The 13,416-nt window shown below is 43.0% G+C and overlaps 1 protein-coding gene across 1 annotated transcript in view; it reads right to left on the bottom strand.

The window, feature by feature from the left end:
- LOC146026381 (dimethylaniline monooxygenase [N-oxide-forming] 2-like) overlaps positions 1-13,416 on the bottom strand; it is a 38,239-nt gene that overhangs the window by 11,305 nt on the left and 13,518 nt on the right. The window contains exons 3-5 of the mRNA XM_083157011.1: positions 4,807-4,943; positions 1,229-1,417; positions 613-775 (exon numbers count right to left, since the gene is read on the bottom strand). Coding sequence (XP_083013137.1) covers positions 613-775; positions 1,229-1,417; positions 4,807-4,938 — 484 coding nt within the window. The 5' untranslated portion in view covers positions 4,939-4,943. The remainder of the gene's footprint in view (positions 1-612; positions 776-1,228; positions 1,418-4,806; positions 4,944-13,416) is intronic.

Below are 13,416 nucleotides of genomic sequence, written 5' to 3' on the forward strand. Positions count from 1 at the left end.
CTTATGTGCAGCTCATCTGACCTCCGACTCTGATCCGATGAGCATAGCACCGCACATCAGATCCAATCGGATGTCATACACTTGCGATCTGGGACGATTTCACCTTTCTCATCCCGATCCGCTGGAATCAGGTGAAATCGGGCCCAAATCACATAGTGTATGAGGGCCTTAACTAGTTTCAAGTGTCCAGATAGGGTCTGTGTAAGCATTTGTGAATTGTCCAAAATAAAATTTGTGTTTAAAATAAAGAAAGAAATTAAGACTCCAGTCTGAAGGATCAGGCAATGTGCCTAAGAAACGCGTAAAGCAGCTGGGCAACCCCTGTCTCCTTCTCCACACTGAGTAGATTCCATGCAAAGCATGTGCACGGCATATTTTCAGCGAACACCAGCTGGTGATCACCAGCATCCCCATCTGCCAACGTCTGCGGGACACGGCAACCCACAGGAAGGACAGCCGGAGAGTCTGCCTTTAGCGGGACTGTCCCGCTTTAATCGGCACAGCTGGGATGTATGGTTTGTTGTATCACTGATTCCAATTGTAAACTGCAACCGAATTTGCTGTGCTGTATAAGAAACTGTTAATAAATAAAATAACAAATAAAATACTCACCCGGAAAACAGTGTAATGGCAAATAAGGTTCATTATAATGGCCATTGCAAACTATTACTGCATCAAAGATGGCTAAGCTGCTCTTCCCATGATGCTCTGTGACAATATCCCACTGTCCTGTGGTAGCAAAATCTTGGCGTTGCTTTACACTGCAAACTTTGGTCTGTATGGAACGAAGAGAAAAGATTAAGGCTAGGGCTTGGAGGGAGAAAATAATAGTGTGCCGATCATGGCGAGGCATCCAGCCCCAAGCATGGCGAGTGCAGGGGTGCACTTTTTCAGTGTCCATGTCGATAGTGTCGTTATTCGGGACAAAAAAAGTGAAAACTCATGTGGACCTTTTGACTGTCAACATTCCCATTGTCCCATTGCTTGTGTCTTCATTTTGACGCTGTCGACCTTAGCCATGTTGACCATTTTTTTCTGTGTTAAGGACTTTGAATATTGACATACAAACACATACCGTAGAATCCAAACTACTTCTCATAGAATGAAATGGCTTCTAATTTCTGTTCAATAAGCAAGATTTACATAGGCTAGATATATACAACTGGATTTAATAAGAAATGTTCAATACGTAGCTTCAACAATGCCCAGTTATTTTAACATTATTTACCTTAAACTGAATGTATTTCAGGAGATTGAAATGCTCTGCATATAGATGGAGGTATTCTAATATATTGGAATGATGCAGAAAAACAGGGAAATCCTGTGGCATTGGGAAATCACTGTAGCCCATCATCTCTTTGGAAGTATTCGTGAAGACAGATTTGTAAATACTGGCTCTCCCTTCTTCCGCAGTTTCCTACAGAACATTACATAGATGAATCACTATTAGTTTGAGCACTTGTTCATGAGAATGTTGCTGTTACAGTACATCACAATTACATTTCCATAGTTTACCAGCACTTTAGAATATAACTATACAGTATATGGTCTTAGCTAAGGTGGTCTTTGTATGATTAGTCCCACTCATCATCTACATGATGAGTCTCCTCTTTCCACATGATGAGGGCTACAGTATCTTTCAAATTGACCATAAATAACAACAATGTGTAAGGCGCTTAGATATTGTCAGTACAGTATGTGATGACTAAAATATTTTTTGCCTGTTCACCAAAAGTCTTCAGACCCCCGTGACAATCCTTGGAAACTTCTGTATTAGTTTCCCAGATGTAGGGGGATAGAGAAGGTGGGTATTAGGACTGCACGTAGGGAAACAGACGGAGGGTGAGGGGCAGTGGCGTAACTATAGCTCCGCAGCCCACCGCGGGGAGGCGCAGAGAAATTGGGGGCGCCGCCGGGGGGGCTGCGGGGCTACAGTTACCCGTGGTCTCCGTCTCGCCCGGCTCTCTGTCGGGACCTTCCTGACGTCACGGTCCCGGCCGGCTCCTGTTGCAATGAAAACTGACAATTAGAAAATGGCTGCCCCCATACTGCAGACAGTTTTCTGTCTGCAGTATGGTGGCAGCCAATTTCTAAGAGTCCGTTTTCATTGTAGCAGCAGGGGCCGGCCGGGACCGTGATGTCAGGAAGGTCCCGACAGAGAGCCGGGGAGACGCAGACCGCGGGTAAGAAGGGGGGGGGGGCAGGTTAGGGGTGTGTGTGTGGGGGGGGGGGCGCCAAATAGTTAGTTACGCCCCTGGTGAGGGGGCAAATGTATGTTAGTTGGAACTATTGCATCACGGGTGAAATATTATATTGATCGGGACATTTCATTTTAATTAGCCTTCAATTGAAGATTTCTTAGGCTTAATGGGGCAGATGTATTAAGCCTTAACAAGAGATAAATGCAAAGGTGATAAAGAGAGATAAACGTCCAGCCAATCAGATCCTTATTGACTTTTTTCAAACACAGCCTGTAACATAACAGTTAGCAGGTGATTGGCTGGGCATTTATCTCTCCTTATCACCCTTGCATTTATCTCTTGTTAAGGCTTAATACATCTGCCCCACTGAGTTTAATTACTACATATATATTTCATTTATATTTTAACTTAATTTAATATCCAATCTTTCTTCTTTTTTCTCTTTTAAACAATTACAGTCAAAGTTTTTTCTATCTATATGTGCAATTTGTCCCAATTATTTTCAAGATTTAGCCATATACTTACAGTAATTCAAAGTCAACGAACATACATTTGCCCCCTCACCCTCCGTCTGTTTTCCTACGTGCAGTCCTAACACCCACCTCCTCTATCTTTCTAATCACATGGTCCATTTACCAGCTATTATCTGGTGATCAGCTGTCATCTCAGAGCTGTGGACATTTTTTTTTTAAAGATGGGGAAGGGCACATTGTGACCTACAGTATATCCCACATACTGGCCCGCGCACACATGGGGGAAACCCTTTCTTGAAAGAGCAGAGCCTGCAAACGATGTGCCCCTTCATATTTGTTCATAACCAAACCATAAGTGAAACGATACAGTGAATACAATTTTGAGTGGGGATCTTAAATCCATATCTCCATCTTGTGTCAAATAATAAATCTGATTCCTCATTTAATGTGATAGGTTGTTTGGATATTAAAATGGTAGGCCTACCATCAGCAGGGGCGAATTTAGGGGTCAAGCAGACCCTAGAAACAATACTAACAAATGTCTTTAGCCTCAGCAGTCATGGCATAGCATCACTGCAGACCTGGCTCTCTATAGACATCATTATAGTGTCCTTTTTGTCTCAGGCTCTGCCATCTGGTCCCGAAGCTGTAGCTTCCCAGCTTACAGCAAATAGGCCAGAATCCGCAACCTCTGTCTCATCTCATTTATGAAAATCGCCTTCTGCAATCTCTTCAGTCACTCACCAGGAGGTGGAAACCATAAGCATGTGCCTTACATGCGTAGTGGGAAATTCACCACTTGCAACTATATTCTTCTTCCACATAGGAAGAGTTCAAATCAAGACAGTGATCTGCCCATACAGTACCTACACATAGGGCCGATTCAGACTTGCTTGTACAGCAGCGATTTCGGCCCCTTTGTCGATGGTGGGGGTCTGCTAATGCGCATGTGCAGACCAGTGATGTGCGGTGAGGTTAGCATCAGGTGAGGCAGGCAGTTTTGGGGACAGTGAGAGCGGGTGATGTGGGGACAGTGACAGCGGGTGATGTGGGGACAGTGATAGCAGGCGATGCGGGGACATTGACAGCGGGGGACCAGCAACATGCTGACACACACACACACATCTCCTAATTAGAAGATGCTTTTAAAGTAGCAACAAATGAGATAAGCACTCTCTTGTACACAGTACCAATAACTTTTCTATCCAGTTATATAACAAACCATAATGCCCCTTACACATTTGACACATTAGTGCCACTTACCTACATGCTCATTGCTAAGAACTTCATGCTCGTTGACAGGGGCTTCATACTCGTTGCCAAGGGGGACTAAAATAGCTCATTGTCAAGGGGGACAAATAAAAGAATTTCCTCAAGTTTATGAAACTTTTACAAGCTTTTTGGTCATCCAATTAGCTTTGATGATCTTGCAGGTACAAGTCAAAGCTGCACACAAAGTGGTGCTTGCTGCCCCATAGCCTTGTGAAGTTTGTTATTGCAGCCCACAAAGGGTGCAAGTTTGGGTGCTGTTACTGGCATCAAAATGTGTTGGTTTTGACACCTTTCCAGCACACTAGTTTTAATCCATATGTGTTAAATACCAATTAAAGTAGTTTTAATCTTACAGTTTAATGGTGATGGGGGAAAGTGTAGAGAACATGGTGCGGGGGAGCGGGCGAGCAGGGCGGAGGAGCCGGCGGTGCAAAGCTCCATCGCAAGACTCACTTACTGTCTGTTTCTGTGCCGCCCGGCACCCAGGACTGTCAATCCCCGCCTTGTGTGACCCGTACCCTGCACGCTGCAGAGGACAGAAATGGAGGGAGGTGCCCGTGCTCACTCTCCGCAAATGTCCATGGGATGAGCTGCGTGCAGTCAGGCATGCGCGTAGCCCTCCCGTGGCCATCTTTTTGGTGGAATAAAATGGGCAGCAGCAGTGTTTCTATTTAAAGGAGCAGAATGGCCGGGCAGTCTAATGAGTGGTCCTGTGCCCCCCGGACCACCCCTTAGATTCGCCTATGGTTGCCAGGGATCCTGGCTTATGAATAGGCAGTAACCTTATTCAGGTCATTTACATATTTTCAACCTCTAACAACTATGTATGTAATGGAAAATTCGATATTATGTATTCTTACTGAGTACTTCCAGAGTCCTCCAATGCCATTACATATTTCAAAACATGTGGGCTCAAGACCCTCTTCCAGGCAACATTTAATGGCGGTAAGTCCACTGCACCCTGCACCAATTATAGCCACTCTCTTAGACATAGTTCCTGAAACAGCAAAACAAAAACAGTTAACCTTCATATGTAAAATAAAAGTAGCCTTTCATTATATGGTTATATCCGGGTGCATTTCCAGCCACTAAAAAACGTACGTTAATTGGATACCGCGGTAATGAACATAGGTCATTATTTGAGATTATTCAGATGTTTTTATTGGCCGAATCGGCATCGGGGATAATAGTATATACTCTAAGAAAGCTATGTTTTAACTTTTGTACCAAAAATAAAAGGAATACAACATAATAATTTACTAAACACATAATAAAGCAATGTTAATCATCAGCGGTAATACAGCACAGTGTATATTCTGGGGAAACGCGTTGAGCTGAATTCAACATATGCTGATTCCATCCTTACTTTGTTGTGACCTGTCCATTCTCCCATTGAAACCCCTCACATCACCTGGATACGAATCTATTTGGGATACCTGCATTATTCGTAAGTATTCCAGCCTATAGAGGAATATTGGCTTATTAGGAAGCTTGAGCCCTTAAAATCATAGGGCAACCCAGGACTACGGTGTCACTAAAATCTGGATACAATTCCACCAGAAGAACTTGGATGGTAATATACCTAACATAATGGGGGAAATTTACTAAAGGAAGTTTGTAAAAAAAAATAGGTGTATTTGTATCCAGAAATACACTTATTTTTGACAATTACTATCCCGAAAATACGGCAATTTGTATTCGTGCTATCAATACGAATAAGAATTGCCGTGTTTTCGGGATAGTAAATGTCAAAAATAAGTGTATTTCTGGATACAAATACACCTATTTTTTTTACAAATTTCCTTTAGTAACTTTCCCCCAATTCGTCAGCAATGTTTAATGAAAAATTCTACAAACTAATATTACGCAAGATATCCCTGTGATATAATCTTTTAAATATTTTATGTGCACTTGGACTTTTTAATGTGTAACGATTCACTTATATAATTATTAATTTGTTTATTTTAATAAAATTGTGTATATTTTTATATAGAGAACCGTGTTGTCAAATTATTGGTACAGCCAGCGCTGGCACACTTTTCTATTTTCTTACTTTTTGATTAATTAGGATCTGACAACCCTGTGCCAGCAGCTGTTGTTTTTGCACACCACACACCAATTGTATACACATTTTGTTTTAAACTTTCAAGGTTTTTCCCACTTTATTTTATATGTCTTAATAATTCTGCTGAATATTGTAAAGTTTCAAAAAATGAAATGCGGTGATGTTGCCCCTAGCAACCCATCAAATGTTGTATATCATGTCTCTATTGCATCCTAGGAAATGATAGACAGAATCTGATTGGTTGCTATGGGCACCTCTTTAGTAAAGTTACCCACAAACCTCTCAACTTGCACTTATTTTGAGGTACGTTGCTTTTTTCTTCTCTTCAACAGATTAGTGTTAGGCAGTCTAGGTGCCGCCACCACTGCTCCCCTGCCTCCGGCAGCGCTGGTGTCAGTGACAGCGACGGAGGCTCTGGGACGCAGCGGGTTGCGGCCATCCTCCCCGGTGGTTGCCATTGCCAGACGGGCAGGGCGGAAGCGTTGGGTCCATTGCTAGGCAACAGCCCGAACTTCCACTGCAGCAGGGTGGTGTTTTTTAAATATAAGACCGGTGTCTGCTGGGCACAGACACCGGTTATAGTTCTGTATTTGCCTCAGAGTGTTCCCGGTTCCCAGGCTCCAGAGTGTTCCTGGATACAGTTACAGCCTGTCAGCCTGCCTACTCCTGAACTTCCTGTGGATATTCCATCACCCAGATAAGTAAGGGCTAGACTGCATTTGTTATCTCTTCAGTATCATCTTGTGTATTGTACCTTTGGGGGAAATTTTAAAAAATAGGTGTATTTGTATCCAGAAATACACTTATTTTTGACATTTGCTATTCCAAAAATACGGCAATTCGTATTCGTATTGATAGCACATCAATACGAATACGAATTGCCGTATTTTCGGGATAGTAAATGTAAAAAATAGGTGTATTTCTGGATACAAAACACCTATTTTTTTTACAAATTTCCTTTAGTAAATTTCCCCCTTTATTACGTCTCCATCTTGTGTATTGTTACACCTGGTATTTTGTTGTCTAGTGGGTCACCTTTTTAGCACTGTTGCTTTCCCAGGCTTCTAGGGAGCCTGCTCCCAGATCCCTCTTGGGGGTTCGTAGACTCTGGGGGTACCCCATCCTGTTCATGTTCTTAGGTAGCAAATCTCTTGCTCTCCCTCCACCTCGGTGGACACATCTCAAGTAAGACCTGTCGGCATCGGGGTTGAAGCCAGCATAACCAGCTCCTTCAAACGTGGATGTTAAAGGTGAGCTTAGCACCGCACGTTTCTGCCGACCACGGGTAGAGTTTAGGGGCCAGGTTTGGTGGTGCCTCCCAGAGTCCTAACAATTAGTATCTCATACCTCTCAACTGTCCTGATTTTCACGGGACGGTCATGGTTTTTTGGGACAGTCCCGCCAAGGGCCAGCAGTGTCCCGCAGTGTGTGAGGGGGGGCAGTTGGGAGTCCCCCCCCCCCCTGTTCAGCTCTGCAGAGCGGGGAATAGACACTGTGCGCATGTATTCAGAGGCAGAGGGGCCGGGGCCATGGCTAGCAGCTTACACAGCACTGGCCATGCACCTGTAGTGACAGAAAACATTGGCGTGGCCTGTAGCCGCAACAACCCCATGAGGCAATGCTCTCTATGACATAGGTCATGTCCCTTTTTCGAGCGTCCTGATTTTTTAATTGATAATGTTGGGAAGTACGAGTAGCTAGAGGACACTGAATGCTCTTTGTAGTAGGTAGCAGTCACTAGAATGCTCTTTGTAGTGTTTAGCTATCATTAGAATGCTCCTTGTAGTAGATAGGGGTCACTAAAATACTCTTTGTAGTGTTTAGCTATCACTAGAATGCTCCTTGTAGTAGATAGGGGACACTAGAATACTCATGAGAGATTGTATATTTGTATAGTGAATATATTTTGTCTTTCTCATAATATACATATTTTGAATTTCTAAAATGTTATCCATAATTATCTTTTTTTCAACCTTACTAACAGTTCATCAATGTGACAAGTAATACATAATATTCATATATAAAGCATCATAGTAAGGAGTGAAAGCCAATAAATATCCCAAAAATTATACAAAATAGGTAATTATTTAGTCTAACACAAAAGGAAGGTGTTAATCGCACAGGAAAGTAGGGTTAGATAAGTTTGGTGACCCCTTCAATAATTATTGTATTGGAGCATATACCATCACAGTAATGGATGTGCTACCCCTGGACATGGATTTGGAACAGAGACATTTTTTGAAGAACAAAAACTGGATTATGTCTGTGTGGTGCACCAAAAGCGAGATAAGAAATAAAATATAACTTTTATTTAATCTTCCATAAAATTTAGCAAAATAAAAGGACACAATACATACACATACATACACATACATAAACATGTAATTAAAAAGGATAATTAAATCCTCACGACGTGGGGCCCCAATGCCCGATCTAGGTTTTAACTTTATTAATCACTTCTTGTATGGTGCTTGGATCTGTGAGTTTGTACTGGTTAATTTAAATATTACCAGTCTCATACATTTTACAGAATATTCCTTTAGTAAGCGGTGTTTGGCTGAAAGCACCCTATCAAGGTGAGAGGACGGAAATATCTGTATTATGATCATTTTCCCATTCTGTTTCTTTTTTCAAAAATGTTCTTCATGCTTTTTCTATGAATTTTCTAACTAACAAAAAGATTTCCTATATTTAACAAATTGACTGTCCCTACCAAGGAATTTATTATTATCCTCCTCAAACTTTCACGCATTGCTAATTAAAGTTATGCACAAGAATTTGATCTACTATTTTAGTGTCATTCTGAAACTATTCCAACATGGAATATTATGTTTAAATATTTTTATTCTATTGTGTACATGTGAAACAACTGTATCCATATTGTTACTTTAAGTGTCCAGCTCACTTGATTGACAGCCCATATCAGGTGTCATCACAGGAACCAATGAAACAACTCTCTGGTCATCAGACCCACACCAGTGATTTTTTTCAATCTAATGAATATTCATGACTAGGCAGGTACTTAACAGGCTTCCGGGCGCCACTCAGGTTGGTCCTGACAAAGCTCCCTAGCGAAGCGTATGCCGACCGTACACTTCGTGGCTGTGCCCCCTGCTCCCCCTCCCTACCTTGAATACATTTTGATCTGACTTTTTTCCTTAGCGGTGCAAACGAGGGGTCTCCATACACACGAGTCCGCCCGGCAGAGAGGTGCGGTGTATGATGTCCAACACCGCAACCTCCTGTCTCCTGGCTATCCATCTGATGTAATGGCACTTACACTGCCACGTAGTGTGATCTCCCCAGGTGGGGTAACAGTGCTTTGACTTGGCTGTCACAGTCACAGTACCGCACTGTCCCACAGCAGTATTAGCACGTATTGGAACAGTAACCGGTCTGTGTAGACTATATAACAATTAATGTGGGGATCACAATCATATACTAGGAACGTGACATATACGCAAACTTTGATCTCCCCAGGCAATACACAGTGGTGTTTTGACCTGGCTCCCACCACTATTCTTATGAAGAAACGCCTGTATGTGACATAGAGTCAATACAATTGTGGGTTTGTGTCAGTCACAGCACCGCACTGTCCCTAATAGTATTTGCACCGATCAGGGCAGCACACTTTTTGATTTCATCTCGCTCACCTTGATAGGGTGCTTTCAGCCAAACGCCACTTACTAAAGGAATATTCTGTAAAATGTATGAGACTGGTAATATTTGAATTAACCAGTACAAAATCACAGATCCAAGCACCATACAAGAAGTGATTAATAAAGTTTATTAAAACCTAGATCGGGCAGGGGGGCCCACGTCGTGAGGATTTAATTATCCTTTTAAATTACATGTTTATGTATGTATGTGTATGTATTGTGTCCTTTTATTTCGCTAAATTTTATGGAAGATTAAATAAAAGTTATATTTTATTTCGGTACTTATGTATTATCTGGGCTCCCATGTTAAATGCACCCCATTTTTTCATACCCCTACTATCCAACTACGCATGGAGTTGATTATATATAGTGTGGCGAGCGTAGCGAGCCACCGTGCCCGAAGCGTGCGAGCGCAGCGAGCCCCGCGAGGGGACGCGGTCTCATAAGAAAAACGGGAGCCCAGATATTACATAAGTACCTTTATTTCTTATCTCACTTTTGGTGCACCACACAGAGATATACTCCAGTTTTTGTTCTTCAAAAATTATTTACTCTTTAAGGGGGATATTCAATCTTCAGGTCACGGCAGGCGAGCTTGCTCGCCTGCCGTGACCCAGTCCCGTTCTCGGTCAGCTCGACCGAGAACACGCAGGCGGGATTCAATGTCCCGCCTGCAGCGGGGCGAGAAGGGGGCGTGGCCGCGAGTTGCGGCCGGGAAGTGACAAGCTGCAGCCGGCAGCTCGTCACTTCCCGGCTGTTCTCGGCAGAACGAGCCCGACAGCTAGAGATGTCGGGCTCGTTCTGGCAGGAAACCCTATTCAATGCTGTCGGGGAAGACAGCATTGAATAGGGCCCGTCGAGCATCTCCCCCACGGGAGATGCTTGACGGAGATTGAATATCCCCCTTAGTCTAAAAGCTTATTTAAAAAAAAAAAAAAAACTCTTTCCATTAAACATTCTTCTATTTCATCGGTGAGAAAAATAATATTCATCATCTCTATTTCAACATTTAAACATTGTACAAAATGCGTGGTGCGAGACATGTCCTATGATTTTCCCACATGGAACCAGTATCTGACCAAAGGAATATATTACTTTATTAGAGGGAGATGTAAAGCTTTGGAGAGTGATAAAGTACAAATTAGTTTACGTACATCTCACCTCCTTGTCAGTTAAACAGTCCTTCTAATTGTGCAACTGTTTCTGCATAAATGCGTCTGATTCGAATAAGATGCACCAGCAGCTTTTGCTGATTAAAATTATTTGAAGCACGCAGTTGTATCTCCACATGAAATGTTAAGCTTCAGTGTTATCCAGTAAAACACTGTAAAGTAGTGTTTTGTATGTAGATTCAGGTGTGTGCACACACATAAAATATAGGCATGCCACATATTTTAAAAAGCTGCTTGGGCATCCTACTCAAATTGCTTTCCAAATAAGATTAATTTTAATGGAAGAAGTTACACACAAAGACGCTTTGCTCTATCATATCACACAGAGCTCACGTGTTAGGTTAATGCAACTTGTAGCGCATTTAGGATAGATGTATGTGGACACATCTGTACCAGCAAATCAGCTGCTAACTGCCATGTGGATATGGTCACTAGGTCGACAATACTAAGGTCGTCATGCATTGGGTTGAACGCTGAAGGTGGACACGCATCAATGTTGAGACACCTGAATGACGACATAGGCTTAGGTCGACAGAGTCATTAGGTTGGGGCCAGACTAGGACCAGAAATCGGCCCTGGCATTTTGAGCACAGAGGCCCACCTGAAGCAGGCGGGACCATTGCGCAGATAAGCTGCGCAGCGAAAAGGGGACGTGGCCTCATGTAAAGGAGGCGTGGCATCAGAGCTGGCCTTATCCAATTTGATGCACTAGGGAAGATTTTTGTTTGTTGCCCCCTAGCAGATGACACCACAAACAAAACATTACTCCAGCCTCCTGCTACTGAGCCTCTACTTGGGTCAGAAGTGTAGTATGCACAATGTATGTGTTTTAGTTAGTCAACTCATTTACATCCGATAACCCTCCCTCTATGCCCAACACACACCCTATTCCACCCACATACTTACACCCTAAAATCCTCTTCTCCCATATACACCCTCCTATTCCCCCTCTTCGTCCCACTGCACTGCACATATGCAATATGCTCCATGTTCCTCTACTGGCTCCATTACACAACACCCACTGACTGTCCCCAGACTCCCCACAGACTGCACTCAGTGCAGGAGTAGAGCACTCACTAGTTTCACCTCGGGTGATGATGGATCTCCCCGGGCCGAATTACAAACTGTGCAGGCAGTGGGTCCTCTCCTGGGCTGTGTCAAACGGAGACCAGATCCAGATGAATCATGCCACTGTGGTGCCTGCCTAACTGACTGCTGTGCCGCCTTCTCCCAGCACACGCCACGGCGGTTGGCGGAGGGGCAGAACAGATTGTCAGTAACCAGCATAGTATGCGCCAGTCACATAGGGGTGCGTCGAGCTGCCTGGCCGGGTGGAAGTGAAGAATGCTACTCGAGTGGAGACTGTGCCAGGGCAGCAGGCAGAAAAAAGTAATCACAACACCCGGTAAAGCTGCATCAGCGGCGCTACTGCGTCCTCACAAAATTGGCCCACAAAGCCATCGGCCCATCTGCCATTTGCCAGAAGTGCCAGATGGCCTGTCCGGCCCTGGTTGACACATGCATTAGGTTGACATGGGCTAGGTGGACAGCCAAAAGGTAAACATGGGGTTTTTAAAAAAATTTGAGCAATCATGTGCCGATAGACGGTATTTCATGCCCCAAGATATATGGGTGAGATTTAATAGGATGAGAGATTCAGAAAGTGAGAGATTTGGGAAGAAATCTCCAGTTTTTTTAAAGAGGCAATCATTTACACTGCAAATTCAAACTGGTTTTGCAGTGTAAATGATTGCCGCTTTAAAAAAACGAAATTTCTTCCCAAATCTCTCACTTTCTGAATCTCTCATCCTATTAAATCTCACCCATAGATTCCCAATGTGCAAAGACCTTTTGGCTGCAGCCAAACAACACAAGTGGGAGCCTTCACCAAGTGTCTACCAAAAATATATCCAACAAAATGCAAAACTTATGGGTATGTTCTGGCGCAACCATTCTTTATCAATTGAAAAACTCCTTCTCTTCCATACAATCCCTTGATATAGACCTTGATATAGATTCTTCTTTCCACATGGAACTCAAAAAAGACATACTGTATACAACACAAATACATATTATAGTTTTTGGGTACCATACCTTGTACTCAGCCAGACGTACACCTTATGAAGTGCTTCAGTTTCAAGAAATAGATTGCATCTGTTAATAAGTAATCTTGTGCTGATAACCTATGTACAATACTAGCCAGATAAAAACATTGTAAAAGTCTTATTACAGTATACAGTATGTGTCATCAGAAAGGCCTGAACATTTAACTATTTGATGTAGTTTGCATTGGAATTGTGTAGAGTCAGACCATTCCATCAAGTTAGTTGATCAAAATTCATAATATCGATAGTTAGTTGCCAAAGGGCAGGTTGTAAGGCTGTGGTGGGAAGTTATGGTTAGGCTGTGGAGGATGGCAGGTTAGGGTTAGCTTTAGGAATTAGGAATAGGGAGAAATCTGCATCGCAAATCAGTCACATGACAACCAGGTCACTTAAGTGACCACAGGGCCTGTTCTATCATGTTGGCATGTCATCTGTGTAGACATGCTGCATGTCAACATGAGAACACTTG

Source organism: Crinia signifera, chromosome 8, assembly GCF_055691185.1.
Source record: "Crinia signifera chromosome 8, ASM5569118v1, whole genome shotgun sequence".
Taxonomy (NCBI): Eukaryota; Metazoa; Chordata; class Amphibia; order Anura; family Myobatrachidae; genus Crinia; species Crinia signifera.